Source organism: Saccostrea echinata, unplaced genomic scaffold (genome assembly GCF_033153115.1).
Source record: "Saccostrea echinata isolate AGI-Se365-2 ecotype Australia unplaced genomic scaffold, CSIRO_AGI_Sech_v1 ptg000034l, whole genome shotgun sequence".
NCBI classification, from domain to species: Eukaryota; Metazoa; Mollusca; class Bivalvia; order Ostreida; family Ostreidae; genus Saccostrea; species Saccostrea echinata.
Window position 1 is genome coordinate 5662567 of NW_026889783.1, and position 16612 is coordinate 5679178.

A 16612-nucleotide genomic window follows, 5' to 3' on the forward strand; every position below is an offset into this window, starting at 1 on the left:
AATGGGGGGGGGGGATTGGAACAGGGGGGTCGAAGTATAACATTAGTTTTATAATATAAACATTGGTCAACAGGTGTTACACAGGTGCTTTATAACATAACTTGAAATATACATATATGAAAGAAGAACTATACAGCAGTATCTCCTATTATTAATCTTGCTTTAGAGTAAAGTTTTCCCTCTTTTTAAAACATTCAAACACATATTTCCCAAGTTTTTTAAGTACATTTTCTGAGTCGGAATTAAGTAATTCAATTAATTTTACCATACTAGGTCTTGCGTAAAAATATTTTTTAATATATTTTTCTCTTAACTCAACATAAAACTTGCATATTAAAACAAAATGATATTCGTCTTCTATTTCGTTAGATGTACAAAATACACATTTTCGTTCACTTATAAGACATTTTTGCTCATATCTACCAGACTCAATACGTAAACAATGTGAAGATAATCTGAGTCTACTTTGTGCATAGTCGGGTTTAGATATTTACACAATCTTAAAGGATGGGCATTTTCTATCTCTACTTTTAGTTTTTGAAAAAAACAATCAGCCTGCCTTTGTTCAAAATAAACATAAAATACCTTTTCATTTACTGACTCGGGAAAATACCATACATCGCCAAAACCATGTGATAAAAGTGTCTGTTTGACAAAAATGATCCAATTTGTAGACATATTCTTAAAATCATAATTATAAATTGACCTTATAAGACAATTTTCTGATCGAAGGACTTTAAACCAATATTTAATAATGCGAAATGTTCTCTTTACTATCAACGGTTTTCTTCCTAATTCCCCATAAACAGCCGGGGTACATGTTGAGGTTTTAACTCCCAGTAGTCTTTTACCAAATTTTAAGTGTATTCGTACCATTTCTTTTGCCGGTATAGAGCCCCACACTTCTGCCCCATAGTTCATTTTCGAGACACACGCAACGTTGAACAATTCACATACTGTTTTACAATCTAGTGACATTTTTTGAACATTACTCATGAATGCATTATATAGTTGTAGAGTTTTTTCTGCCGTTATCTTCACATGTTTATTAAAGAGTCCGTTTGAGGAAAACACCAGTCCAAGATATGCAAAACTGTCTACAATTTCCAAGGCACTACCGCTATACGTAAATTTGTATCCCTTTTTTGTCTGTCCTTTTTGAAAAATCATTACTTTCGTTTTATCTACATTTTAAACTTTGATCACCAATTATGGCCCCTCCCTACCCCTAAGGGGACATGATTTGAACAACCTTGAATGTAAACTATCAAGGATGCTTCCATGTAAATATGTCTAATCACTGCTTAACTGTTCTTGAGAAGAAGATTTTTCACATGTATGCCTAACATAAAAATTTGATCACCCATTTAGGCCCTCCCAACCCCCAGGGGTAATGAATTGAACAAACTTTAATCTATACTACCTGACAATGCTTTCGTATAAATATGACCAATCATGGCTTTGCTGTTCTTGAGAAGGAGATTTTTAAAGATTTTTTCTATATATATATTTCTATGTAAAAATTTGTTCACTCATTGTGATCCCACCCTAGCCCCGGGGGTCATGGTTTGAACAAACTTGAATCTTCACTACTTAAGGATGCTTCTTTATAAAAATCACCAATCATGGCTTTACTGTTCCTGAAAAGAAGAAATTTTAAAGATTTTTCATGTTTTCCTATGTGAAACTTTGATCACCCACTGTGGCCCCACCCTATCCCAAGGGGTCATGATTTGAACAAACTTGAATCTACATTATGTCAGAAAGCTTTCACATAAATTTCATCTTTCTGACCCAGTGGTTCTTGAGAAGAAGATTTTTAAATATCCACACCCAATTTTTACTATTTCTTACATATCTCCCCTTGGAAAGAGGGTATGGCCCTTCATTTGAACAAATTTGAAACCCCTTTACCATAAAGGATACTCTGTATTAAGTTTGGTTGAAATTGGCCCAGTGGTGGGGAAGAAGATGAAAATGTGAAAAGTTTATGACAACAACGACAGACGACGGACAAATTTTGATCAGAGAAGCTCCCTTGAGCCTTTGGCTCAGGTGAGCTTAAAACCAATCATGGAAAAGCAGCATGGAGTAGTTGCAGAAAAGGAGACAGGTTGCAAAAATAAGATGGGGGAAAAGTATGTCAGCCACTTGATCATAAATAACAACATTATTTATATATATTGATGTATACCTTTGCAATAAATATTTCATTCTAGATTTTTTTTTACCTGTTTGCATGTAACATATATGTATAATCTTTGAGAAGCTATCAGTGTGGTATAGTGGGGGACCATCTGCTCATTTTCTAGCAAATACCTGCAAGTTAAAATACAACATTTTAGTAAATATTTCTCAAACATGTCATTAGTAAACACTAAATAGAATATACAGTACAACTCATTTACAGGGAAGTTACTCGGACTTGCTTTCTTATAACTAAGCTTCTTTATATATCTGCATGTATTTTGGAATGCATAAAAGTTTAATTCCTAAAACAACTGAGATTTACCTCTTTTTATGAGAACTGAGTCCTGTTGTATTTTCAATTTAAAATGTATAGATATGTTTACAGTGGCATAAATACTTTTTATCTCTAGCTCAATCAGAAATCTATTGATTTATTTAGGCTATATTACATTACTGCTTTTATTAATATTGCAAACAGAGCGTCAAACTTCAAACTCGATGAATTATAAACATTTTTTAATCTATCCCCATTTATAATTAACCTCCTAGTGTTTTTAAAACACTGAATTTATCACAGCACACCCCAATGCCTGCCCTGGTGGCAAAAAGATCAAAGAAAACATTATCCTTTTCACTCTTTAAGTCTTGACCTTTTGGTTAAGTGATTATAGTGGATTGTACCACATAGGAAGAAAAAAAAGACCCCACAAAGGGACACAACTCATTTACTATTTGCAAACTAGTGAACATGAACTACAATGTATCTAAACAGATGTGCCCCCACTGTGCATGTCATTAGTACATTGTAGTAATTATATAAATATCATGGTTCTATATATAGAGAGAGTAACCTCTTTGTGATTATACATGTACATTTACAAATAAATGTTTTGATTGGCGGTGATGGGTGAATCAATGTGAGGTGTAAAGGAGAGTTTGGAGAGTAAGAAATAGGGAAGGTCAGAGTCAGACAGAGGAAGATAAAGGAAATTCAAAATAGTAGAGTTGAAGGGATGGGAGCTAGGAGAAGGATAAATTAAAGACCCACCCACTTTTTTCCAGGCCACCCTTCCATTATGTATCTATTTTTAGAACAAAATGATTGACTTACAGTCTGATTAAAAAAAAAATTAGGTATATCCTAATATACATGTATAACTTTACAGTGCTGTATATTGCTTGGTGAGGTTTACACCATGCACCAGACCCAGGTGCAACAGGCAAAGAGTGCCTGTGCCAGGTCCATATCTTATTTCAACATATCTATTTATTAAGCTGTCAGCATACATGTAACTATATTACCAATAAATTATATTACATTCATCTGGTGATAAAGGAGATGATAAAAATATGACAAACTTACAGAAAATTTTCAGTTGAATTTACTCTGCTCTTTCTTGTCTGCTTTCTCAGCCGCATGATGACGTAATATGTGACGTACGGCATTCCATAAAAAACCTACTTTTGGTTTCGTTAAATAAGTGTATACCCCGTAGTCATCAAAGTTCCGACTAAGACGCGGATATAAATTTTCAAAATAAAGATTTAAAGGACAAAAATTATAGTTATTTAGATATTTCCCGATTCTGTGATGAATACGAAAGTGAATGGCCGATTTAGCCAGGTTCTACTTGCACTTCCTGTTACAGAAAAAAACGAGTGTACCCTCCTGTGGCTTGTTCCAGAGTTTCCTTTGGGATTTATGTGCTCTAATCCCTTGAAACGACGGTGAATGTATGTACTGTTAATTGTTTGTCATATTTTGTGTTTAAAATGTAGATTCTTATTGTTATTCATTTTGCAAAGAAAATTTTCAGAGTAAATTCGGATCTCGTTTTCTTTTCAGGTTCAAGCCAGGTGAATCGAATGGTTACGTTTCATCGAAGTCATAATGAAGTTATGCATTTTTAGGTCACCTGAGTTTACTCAGGTGACCTATTGCTATCTGTTTTCGTCCGTCGGCGTGCGTCATGCGTCGTCCGTCGTCCGTCGTGCGTTAACATTTGAACATTTTCAGCTTCTTCTCTGGAACCACTGAACCAATTTCAACCAAATTTGGCACATAGCATCTATATGTGAAGGGGAGTAAAAATTGTGAAATTCATGACCCCTACCCCCCTGGGGCCTGAGGGGTGGGGCTAAAACCATCAGAATTAATGCAATCTTTAAAAATCTTCTTCTTTACTCCTGGGCATCAAGCAGGCAAACTGTTGGCATGAATGTAATAAGCATTGAGCCCTCTACCTAAATTGTGAAATTTATGGCCCCAGGGTCAGGGGTTCTGGTGCTAGGGTGGAGCTCTGTTGAATATGTAGTGAAAAGCATTATTCTTAAAAAATCTTCTCCTCTGCTCTTGGGTATTTAGGAAACAAACAATATGTATAGTTATGATGAGGAAAGGTGTCTCTTCTAAAATTGTGAATTTCATGGCCCCCGGGTCAGGGGTTCTGGTGTTAGGGCGGGTATCTTATGATTATGTAGTGAAAATGCATTAATTATTAAAAAATCTTCTCCTCTGCTCCTGGGTATTAAGCCGATGAACTAAGTACATAATTATGATGAGAAAGAGTGCCTCTTCCAAAATTGTGAATTTCATGGCCCAAGGGTCAGGGGTTCTGGTGTTAGGGTGGGGCTCTGTTGAATATATAGTGATAATGCATTATTTCTTTAAAAAGCTTCTTCTGTGCTCTTGGATATTGTGAAAACAAAATAAATACATAGTTATGATGATGAAAGGTGCCTCTTCCAAAATTGTGAATTTCATGGCCCCAGGGTCAGGGGTTCTGGTGTGAGGGCAGCGTTCTGTTGAATATACATGTATAGTGAAAATGCATTATTTCTTCTAAAAATCTTCTCTAATCCAGGGCAAACAAACTGAAGGCATAGTTATGATGAATAAGGGTGCCTATTCCTATGTTGTGAATTTCATGGCCCCCTGGTCAGGGGTTCTGGTTTTAGGGCGGGGCTCTAATGATTACATAGTAAAAATGCAATAATTCTTTGACAATCTTCTCCTTTTCTCCTGGGTAATAAGCTGATGAACTAAGAGTATAGTTATAATATGTAAGGGTGCCTGTTCCAAAATTGTGAAATTCATGTCCCCTAGGTCAGGGGTTCTGGTGTTAGGGTGGAGCTCTGTTGAATATATAGTGATAATGCATTATTTCTTTAAAAATCTTTTTCTTTGATCCTGGGTATTTAACAAACAAACTGATGCATAGTTATGATGAGTAAAGGTGCCTCTTCCAAAATTATGAATTTCATGGCCCCTGGGTCAGGGGTTCTGGTGTTAGGGTGGGGCTCTAATGATTACATAGTAAAAATGCAATAATTCTTTGAAAATCTTCTTCTTTTCTCCTGGGTATTAAGCTGATGAACTAAGAGTATTGTTATGATATGTAAGGATGCCTCTTCCAAAATTGTGAATTTTATGGCCCCTGCATCATGGTTCTGGTGTTAGGGAGAGCTCTAATGATTACATAGTGAAAATGCATTAATTCTTTGATAATCCTCTGCTCTCTTTCTGGGTATTAAGTAAGCTTACTAAATGTAAAATTATGAGTAGCAAGTGTGCCTCTTTCGAAATTGTGAATTTCATGGCCTCTGGTTTAAAACATGAATCCATTGTGGCGAAGTTGTTGCATGATACTCAGGTGACCTATAAGGCCCGTGGGCCTCTTGTTTATGCTAAGCGACATTTATTTGAAGACTTTACTAAATTTTGAGTAAGTAATTAACATTAAAAGTGATTTTTAATTGTGTATATTGTTCTGACACATGTGCAGAGACTTGTAAACACGACTTTTACAGTGTATCACACAAAATATTTTAGGACGCAGGTCTTGGGGATTAATCTCACAAATGTGGGGGTTATGTATGAAAAAATTCCTTGTAATAATTAAACTGTTGCATTTGATATATTCTAATTATTTTATGCAGATTAAAAAAATCCATCTTTTCAGCATTATAATGTCTGTAAAACTCATAAATCCAATTGGAATATCATAACTAAAATGGACTATTATATCTAATTTGGACAATAGGTTCCAATAACAACCTTATACAGTGTTTTCCCTTTATTTCAAAGTAAAGCATTAGAGATCAATTGTATCTGGCTTTGGGTTGATGTTTATGACAAATCTCTGTGGACCTTACAATAATTAAAGTTTATTTTATTTTATTTTTTATTTCAAAGCGGCATTTTTATCAATTGAAGCGATTAATTTGGCCGCTAGCTCAGTTCTTAGGGAAATCACTACTTATACAGAGAGTTGCATGGTCAATAACATGTTCTGATGTCTGACATATGCCTCTATTGTGCAGTTATTAATGTACAAAACACAGGGTCTTCTGTTTTGCTCAAAACATGTAATACCAGTGCAGTTTAACATAAAAAAGTTGACAAAACATGGACCTTTCAGGTGATAACATGGAATTTATTGTATGTAATGACAGATCCTATTCAGTAATTATAGGAGCTAGCCCTTTTGACTGAAACAATTGGAATATCAGTATTGGTAGTAATATAATAAAAAATTTTATGATTTAATTTCTTTGTAGGAAATGCTTGTCAGGACAAAAGACTGAAAAAGACTGAAAAACTGCCTTTAAACACAGCCATCATTAATGTAAATGGATTCATAAGGAGCATCCAAACAATATGATATTAGGATCATCAGAGACTGGCAATTTTTTACCACTCACTGTGATAGATGCATCTAAATAAACATTAAAATGTTAAATTTTTTTGTTCATTGCTTTTCCTCATATGGTATTAATATTGCATAATATTCTTGTGAATATCGCACGATTTTCACATGAAAAACAGACGAAGCGGAATTCGCATGGATATCATGCGAAATTTTAGTCGCATAAAAATCGCATGAATTTCGCATGAAATTTTAGTGATAACATTTGCATGAAATTCGCATGTGGGACTTTTCGCATGATTTTTGTATGATTTTCGCATAAATTTCATGCGAAAAGGCAAACGCATGAAAATCATGCGAGCCACTTTTCCCTGTGTATGACATATCAAAAAAATTGAAATTATCTTCATGTAACCAACAAACTTACAAGCAAAATTAAAATACCAGTGATCAAAGTTACACGTTCAAAATTATAAGAATATCAGTGGTATATCATTTTCAGATTGCTGTGTCACTCAGAATTAAGAATATAACAGTGGTATATCATTTTCAGATTGCTGTGTCACTCAGAATTAAGAATATCAGTGGTATATCATTTTCAGATTGCTGTGTCGCTCGGAATATGAGTAGCTCCTGTTTACCTGTTTGTCATCCAGCATCCAGGCCACAGGACTTGGACATGGTTGTAGCATGTGCTCAGGATTTTGAGACAGTGTTAAAGTGTGGAACAGGTCAGTTCATCAGAAAGTGAATTTCAAAGTAGAAGATTATCACAGTTTGCATTAAATTTCTGCATGTCCACTATTTTGTAACTTTTGACTGGGAAAGGAAGGGAATTTTAAGCCCTATTTTTTAAAATGGTGGAAGATCCGCCTAGATTTACCTATGTCCATATGATCTTTCCATTTGATTTGGTGACTGTGATATAACATGAAAACACCTTTTATATATTTGTATTTACTCTTGAATTTGGTTCAGTAGGATTGATTTTTTGTTTCAATAGAAGTTTTGGTCTCTTTTTTTAAAAATTGGGATATTTTGTTATGTTTGCACTTGGATTTTAGGTTTTAAGTTATAGGTCATAAATTTAAAGGGTGTAATACTATAGATGATAGAGAATATTATTATATATAAATAAAGTAGATTTTTGGTTTAATACAGCAACATGGATTTGATTTGGATGTTACATATTTGTATTTGCATCAGAGTTAGTTTGATAGAGGTCCTCTATAAGAGTGCTTTGGGATAATAGTAATATAGACATTAAAATGATTTTTATTCAAACCATAAACTGACTGGAAGATTCCATCATTCAGACTTGACCTTCATAATATTTTAAGATTGATTATTTTTCTTTCAAACCCAAAGACTATTACAAGCCAATAGTAGGCATTTCATTGAAAAGGAGATACTAAAAAGTTTGTGTTCCAGTGTAGAGCACAAAGTCACATCAGGTTTTTAACTAATATTGTTGAAAGTCTACAGTAGGCCTTTTATTTTCAATTAGATTAAGAATTTTAATATAAAGAGACTTTTAGATTTTGAATTAAGCATAAGATGTTTCATGATCCCATGCCCAGATCTAGTATGTTTTAAACTAAATGTTGGGCCCTGCTCTGTATTTGGAATTATTTACTGTTGTTTTCTTAGCGTAATTTACTGTATCAGCAATTATCATCACCAACCCACTGCAGATTTAAGAGCATTGTATCCTGCCAACATTTGCTGCTTAGAATGTCTTATGACAATATGGCAGATTTGACATTGTAGATGGAAGAAACCATGTAGGATGCTGTAAAAGAAGAAACCTGCCTGATTTGTGTATGGACTTCTGTTCTGGGACCATGCCTGCCAGCCTGGAGGATAGACATCTTACCTGTCTACAGAAGATTAACGACATCTTGGCTTGTCTGGAGGAAGGTCAAGGTAGACCTCTTGTAATCAAGGTTTAGGGCTACAGAAAATTCTATCTGAAAAGTAATGAGCTTTTAGCTCATCTCAGCCAAAGATGTGAGTTTTTATGATCAGTGACATAGTATGTGTATTTTTTATGCCCCGCCATGAATATGGCCAGTGCATATAGTGTTTGTCATATCCGTCTTCCGTCCTTCCATTCTTCCGTCCTTCCATCTGTCTTTCCATCACATTTTGCGTTTAGCTCTGTTCAAAGCTCATTTTTAAAGAAACTGTCCAAGATATTTTTATCAAACTTCATATGTTGATACATACTGATGTAAGCTATTCAACTGCATCAGCATTTTTTTACCTTGACCTTTCATTTGACCTCACGTTTCTTAAATTATTGTTTAGCTCAGTTTTAGATACCATTCAATACAGTGTTATTAAACTACATATGTTAATACATACTGATGAGAGCTATTCAGCTGCATCAACATTTTTTGACCTTGACCATTCCTTTGACCTTGACCTCACTTTTCTTAAATTAGTGTCAAACTTCATATGCTGATACATACTGATGTAAGCTATTAAACTGCATCAATATTTTTTGCATTTTACTTAATTTTAAAGAAACCATTTAAGATATATTTATGTAAGTTTATGCACTTATACATAATTTGGCAAGAATTTATCATCTATATCCAACTTTTTAGATTTCAATTTCAATTTTAAAGAAACTATTCAAGATATTCTCATCAAATTTCATACACTAATACAAATTTTCATGTTGCATTACTAATCTACCCTCGGCGGGGCATTCATGTCCTATGGACATATTTCTAGTCATCTACATTTTTAACTTTTGAAAATGTTTACTTCTCCATAAGAAACAGCAAATTTCAGGTGAACTAGACAAAAAGGAAACCCCTGTAGATTCTGGGATAATGAACTCAAAGTTGAAGATCTAAAGATCAAGCTTATTGATATAAGCATACTCTTGGGCCCTACATGACTATCAGTTTTTTGTTTAGTTGAGAGACTGTATAATAAGACTGTGTGTGTTTTCCAGATTTGTTGCCTGGCCCTCCCACCTCCGTTTCCGTTGTACAGAGTGTGTCTGATGACCAGACAGCCATGTTGGTGACCTGGAAATTCCCCATACAGAATCCATCACTAGTTACTGGATATAAACTCTTCTACAAACAAGCCACTGATGACCACTACAAAACGGTTAGTTTTCTTATGAGACCACTGCTGAAGGCAATAGTTTAGTTTGAGGGTGTGACAAATTATATTTTGCCTGAGAAACCAGTAAAGATGTGTCTGACCTAAATTTCCCAGATGTGTGACTAGGTTAGAGTTTTTGGAGCAGGTTCACTTTTGAAGCAGGTTCATTCCCAGGTAACAATAAGCCCTATGGTAACCAAACTTCCATGGATGATGCACCTAGAGATGCACACTAGAAGAGTTACTTCTTATGTTGGGTCTGACCAACATTTTCTAGCAAACAGGTTAAAGATTTTGAACAGAGATATAACAAGCAGCTAAGTATAAGCCTATCTGGATCAAATTCTTGAACATTACAAGTTGGGGGAGCAGGTCCATTCCCAAGTAACTGTAAGTCCTGCCCAGACTAAACTTGCATGGGTGAAATTGTATATTTGGATGCACATTAACAGAAAAATTGGGTTTTGAGATTTCTGGGTTGCCTTACTTATAGATCAATTAGTCGAGGTGAGCTCTGTAATCTTCGTTTAACTGTGCTTTTTTAGTAAAGATTTATACAGAAAACATTTTTTTAAAGGAATAACAATACCATTTATTTATATTTTTGTAATATTCTATATGAATTTTAGTGTAATCCACTAAATGCAGATGGACTCCTAGATAAACAAAGCATTGTGACTTGTTTATTTCAGCAAAACTATTTTAAATGTGTCTCATTAGAATGTTAGAATAATTCAGTATTTTAAGGATAATATAAAAATTTATTTGAAAATAAGCTGACATAAAAATTAAGTATAGATTATTAGATAGATTGTGTTAAGTGTTTTGTTACATAAACAATTTTAAAACATGCTGTACCAAAGAGTTATTGAATACCTTAAATTTTTGTTTGTAAACAGACAAGCATACTGAATAGGGATCAGCTGATGTATATTGAATACATGTATATTTTGTTTGTAAACAGACAAGCATACTGAATAGGGATCAGCTGATGTATATTGAATACCTGTATATTTTGTTTGTGAACAGACAAGCATACTGAGTAGGGATCAGCTGATGTATATTGAATACATGTATATTTTGTTTGTAAACAGACAAGCTTACTGAATAGGGATCAGCTGATGTATATTGAATACATGTATATTTTGTTTGTGAACAGACAAGCATACTGAATAGGGATCAGCTGATGTATATTGAATACCTGTGTATTTTGTTTGTAAACAGACAAGCATACTGAATAGGGATCAGCTGATGTATATTGAATACATGTATATTTTGTTTGTAAACAGACAAGCTTACTGAATAGGGATCAGCTGATGTATATTGAATACCTTTATATTTTGTTTATGAACAGACAAGCATACTGAATAGGGATCAGCTGATGTATATTGAATACCTGTGTATTTTGTTTGTAAACAGACAAGCATACTGAGTAAGGATCAGCTGATGTACAGACAGGGGGGTCTACAGTTAAACGTCCAGTACAGTGTCTACATGGTGGCTATAGGGGACCACGGATCAAGCCAGCCCTCAGAGACATTCATCATCACCATCTTACCAAGTAAATAATACAGATAATAATTCTAAAAACATGGTGCTGTAAAACAATTCTTTTAATTTTACCATACATGTTTTCTATTCTGTATACACATTCTTGAAATGTTTATATGTTGGCTTGTTTGTCATTCCAGCATCACCTAAGTTAGAGACGGAGGCTGATATAAGAGGTAATAAAAGTAATGAGTCAATGATTAAACATTATAACTGTATGATTAGAATCAGTAGTTACTCCCCTTTAACACCATAAGGAAACCTTGGTGTTTTTTCTGATATTTATTGTTTAACAGGGTTGTATTCATGCCATCAAAGCCAAAAGTTCACAACCTTTTTACAATCAAAGTTAGTAATAAATGCACATCTTTCTGTACCACTCTGTCTTTTGTAAACTTCCATTTCATCTGAATAATCACAAAGATACAGATATAATAAAATAAATTTGCTTGTGGTGCTTTGAAAACTGCATTTGCTTTTTGGGACTTTGTAGTATGCATTGTTTCCTGCCATGCTACATGTATTTCAGATTCATTTGCCTACAAGAAAGATTTTATGGGAGAGGGGGATTGTGATTTTTGTCGGGGACATCTGTACCTACAGGCCTAACATATAGATACTAATGTTTTTAGCTCACCTGAGCTGAAAGCTCAAGTGAGCTTTTCTGATCACCCGTTGTCCGTCGTCCGTCTGTCCGTCCGTCCGTCTGTACGTCCATCTGGAAACTTTTCACATTTTCGACTTCTTCTCAAGAACCACTGGGCCAATTTTAACCAAACTTGGTACAAAGCATCCTTGGGTGAAGGGGAGTGTAAATTGTTAAAATGAAGGGCCAAGTCCCCTTCAAAGGGGAGATAATCAAGAAAATATAAAAATTGGGTGGGGTCATTAAAAAATCTTCTTCTTGAGAACCACTGGGCCAGAAAAGCTGAAACTTATGTGGAAGCATCCTGGGGTAGTGTAGATTCTAAATTGTTCAAATCATGACCCCCGGGGGTAGGGCGGGGCCACAAAAGGGAATCCAAGTTTTACATTGAAATATGTAGTAAATATCTTTAAAAATCTTCTTCTCAAGAACCACTGCGCCAGAAAAGCTGAAACTAATGTGGAAGCATCCTGGGGTAGTGTAGATTCTAAATTATTTAAATCATGACCCCTGGGGGTAGGGCAGGACCACAATAAGTACTGGGGGGGGGAGAAATCAGGTGAAAAACAGCAAGGCCAAAGTTACTCAGGTGGGCGCTGTGGCCCATGGGCCTCTTGTTACTTATACAGCTTGTTGTGCAGCCAAGGGTGTGAGTGATGACTGCTTACCTAAACTGTGTACAGCGAACATCATGGCAAACGTTAACCCTGTAGAAATTCTACGATGTTACTCGGATTTAGAAAAAGCACAGCAGTGTCTTGTGGGTAGGTATATGAGGTGAAATCTTTATTGTTAAGTATTGTATTCATTATGAAATCCTCCTTTGAATGTTGATGTCTTTGTAAATAAGGTCAGCGGAACCACAGTGCTTGCTGTGCGAGGAATGGTCTACCGGACGTCTGTCTGTCTATCTGTGAGGGGAAACCCACAAACCTGACGCTGGATTACACAGCCTGTGTCATCAGACTGCCAGTCATAGAGGCCTGTGTCCAGGAGGGCAGAGGTGAGAGCTGTTAACCATTTCAAATATACCTCTAGTAGTTACCCTTTATGGTAAATACATTAGTCCTGATTAGCTATAAATTCTGTAGCCTCAGTGGTAAATACGTTAGTTGTGATTGGCTAGAAATTCTACAGATTCAAATTCTTCTTTACAACCATTGGCTCACTTAGATTTAACCAAACTTACTGCATACCATTTTTTTTTGGTGATGGCTTCAAGTTACACAAGTGAGTTAAGGCTAGGTATAGGCACTTCTATGCAAATAAACTAATTAAAATGCCTAAGGACTATATCTATTGCACAGAGAATGTTAATACTTATTGTCTAATACATACTTGGTACACACGACATGAGAGCAAGTACACATTATGACGTCTTATTATGACATCATTGTTCTTTACTACACAAGATTATAAAAGACATTAACAAAAATTCTTCGGTGCAAGGGCATGCTCTGTTTTATTTAACTGAAACAAAGTATATTTAGAAGCAAAATATTCCAAGGATTGCTGCACAAATATCAACAACTCATTTGTTTAATTACTACTTGTAAAGTTTGAAGTTGAATCAGGGTTAAAATGTACAGTCTGGTATAAGTTTCCTCAGTTTCCGATCAAATGAGAAAATGCCTAGGATTTGTGCAGCAGTTTTATTAATCTATAGAATATTCTTCTTAGCATTATACAATTTTTATGTAAAATTAAATAGGGTATTCCCTTGCACTGAAGCTGTTTTGTTGATGTGTTTTGTTACCTCCAAAATGTAAGAACAATGACATCATAATATGACGTCATAATGTGTACTGGCTATAACATATCTTGAGTACTAAGTATGTATAAGAAAATAAATCAAAACTTTCTCTGAATTATAAATAAACCTCTTATGCATTTTTATAAGCTCATTTGCATAGAAACGCCCATACCTAGCCTTAGCTCACTTGTGTAGTTAATTTTTAGATTAAGAGGCACAGCACTGTTTCAAGTGGAGATAAACAAGAAATTAGTGATTATATATTGGGGACATTAAGAATCTTTAGAATCACTACTAGGCCTGAAAAGACAAAACATTCATGAAAGCTTCATTTTTATAGTTAGGTTTAAGTATATGTATATTCAAATCATTGCCCATGGGGCCAGGATGGGGCCACAACAGAGGTCAAAATTTACATGGGAATATATAGATTCATAAGTTATTGTTGTATACATTATAAGCTTATATGGATATCTATTAAATGGTGAGATGATAGATGTGGTATAGCTCAATATCTCTGAACAATTATGTCTTTGTGGGGAAAAAAAAAGAAGCCAGAGTTTGTGGAATATTTGCAAAAAAAGTAGGCATTATTTATTCTGTAAACCATAAAGATGAACTGTTTATGTCAAGTTGGCATTACTTGTTCACCTTCACAAAGTTGCACCCAAAATTTTCATGAAATTTAGATCATACAAAATTTCAATGAAAAAGATTTTACTGTAGGGAGTAATTTTAGATTGTATCATTATTAAGAACAGATTTTCTACTGATCGGTCATGTCTTCCTTTTTAGCCACCATCCCAGGTCCCCCTGTCAACATTACTGTTCTCCCCGGAGTCACGGAGGCTATGATTTCCTGGGATAATGTAGGCGCAAAGGCCACAAAATATGTTCTAAAGTACAAAGTTCTGGGGCTGAAAAGTGCTCCATACCTCCAGGTAAAAAAATGTTCTATCAAATGTTACTGATCTTCATGTGATCTTCATGATCTTCAACTGCAAGCATTTTAAAAATGAATAGAAAACTTGGCTTGATTCATTGTTTTAGATATTGATGTTGAAGTATGTGAAATAAGTGTCAGGGTGAATCTTAGTATGACTTAGCTGATTGTATCGTGTGCAGTGAAAAAAAAACAACTTTTTAAACTTTTTGACCATCACAAGATTTTTAAGACAGTTATTTGATGTTTTATTATTTTTTTTTAGGTGGATGTCACTGAGTCACCTGTACATCTGACCAATCTTTATCCGGGAACTCATTATGAGTTTCAGATGGTAGCATCCAATGAAAATGGTTCCAGCCTATTCTCATCAAAAGTTATTTTCCTGACTTATGGTTGGTGTAGATACATGAACATTTTTTTTTGAAGAAAGTTGTAATGTAAATCAATCTTATTATTAAAGACATATGCTTATCATTGACATTATGTACTAATTATTAGGGCCCCGCAAGGATTTGCGGGAGCCCTATAGTAATCACTCTGTCTGTCTGTCCGTCTGTCTGTCTAGCTGTCTGTCCATCTGTCATTCTTCCGTCCACAAATTTTCTGTTTTTATTCCCCCGGATCGAAAGATCCCGGGGGTATATTATTTTTGTCCTGTCTGTCTGTTTGTCTGTTTATCTGTTTGTCCGTTTGTCTGTTTGTCCGTTTGTCTGTTTGTTTTTCTGTCTGTCTGTTGTCAACTTTAACCTTGCCCATAACTTTTGATTGGTTGGAGCTATGACTTTCATATTTCACATGTGTATTCCTTGTGACAAGACCTTTCTTTGGGTACCATCATATTTGACCTTTTGACCTTGACCTTGGAGTTTGACCCACTTTTGCAAAATTTTATGAGACTTTAACCTTGGCCATAACTTCTGAACAGTTGGTGCTTGGGGTTTCAAACTTCACATGTGTATTTTTTGTGACAAGGCCTTCCTTTGGATACCAACAACTTTGACCTTTTGACCTTGACCTTGGAGTTTGACTTACTTTTGAAAAACTTTAACCTTGGCCATAACTTTTGAACAGTTGGTGCTTGGGGTTTCAAAGTTCACATGTGTATTCCTTGTGACAAGACCTTCCTCTGGATATCAACCACTTTGACCCTTTGACCTTGACCTAGGAGTTTGACCTACTTTTGAAAAACTTTAACCTTGGCCATAACTTTTGAATGGTTGATGCTAGGGCTTTCGTACTTCACATATGTAATCCTTGTGACAAGACCTTTCTTTGGATACCAACCACTTTGACTCTTTGACTTTGACCTAGGAGTTTGACCTACTTTTGAAAAACTTTAACCTTGGCCATAACTTTTGAATGGTTGGTGCTAGGGCTTTCATACTTCACATGTGTAATCCTTGTGACAAGATCTTCCTTTGGATACCAACCACTTTGACCTTGACCTTGATGTTTGACTTTTATTTAAAAAACTTTAACCTTCGCCATAACTTTTGAACAGTTGTATCTAGGTCTTTCAAATTTCACAGGTGTATTCCTCGAGACAAGACCTTTCTTTGGGTATCAACATTTTTTATCTTTTGGCCTGGATTTTGACTTGCATTTGAAGAAACTTTAACCTTCGCCATAAGCTGCCATACGGGGGCATCAGTGTTTCACAAACACATCTTGTTTTCTAATAACTTTTTTTTAGGGTGACCAGTTAAATTCAAATATAGTATGTTGGTTGAATAGGCAGTAAGACATATTTT

The 16612-nt window shown here is 35.0% G+C and overlaps 1 protein-coding gene across 1 annotated transcript in view; it reads left to right on the forward strand.

Annotated features, from left to right (window-relative positions):
• Nucleotides 1–16612, forward strand: part of LOC133199665 (Ig-like and fibronectin type-III domain-containing protein 1) — a 66043-nt gene that overhangs the window by 21345 nt on the left and 28086 nt on the right. The window contains exons 7-16 of the mRNA XM_061335538.1: nt 6751–6818; nt 7393–7570; nt 8610–8765; nt 9808–9968; nt 11385–11526; nt 11657–11692; nt 12792–12926; nt 13013–13165; nt 14711–14856; nt 15124–15253. Coding sequence (XP_061191522.1) covers nt 6751–6818; nt 7393–7570; nt 8610–8765; nt 9808–9968; nt 11385–11526; nt 11657–11692; nt 12792–12926; nt 13013–13165; nt 14711–14856; nt 15124–15253 — 1305 coding nt within the window. The remainder of the gene's footprint in view (nt 1–6750; nt 6819–7392; nt 7571–8609; nt 8766–9807; nt 9969–11384; nt 11527–11656; nt 11693–12791; nt 12927–13012; nt 13166–14710; nt 14857–15123; nt 15254–16612) is intronic.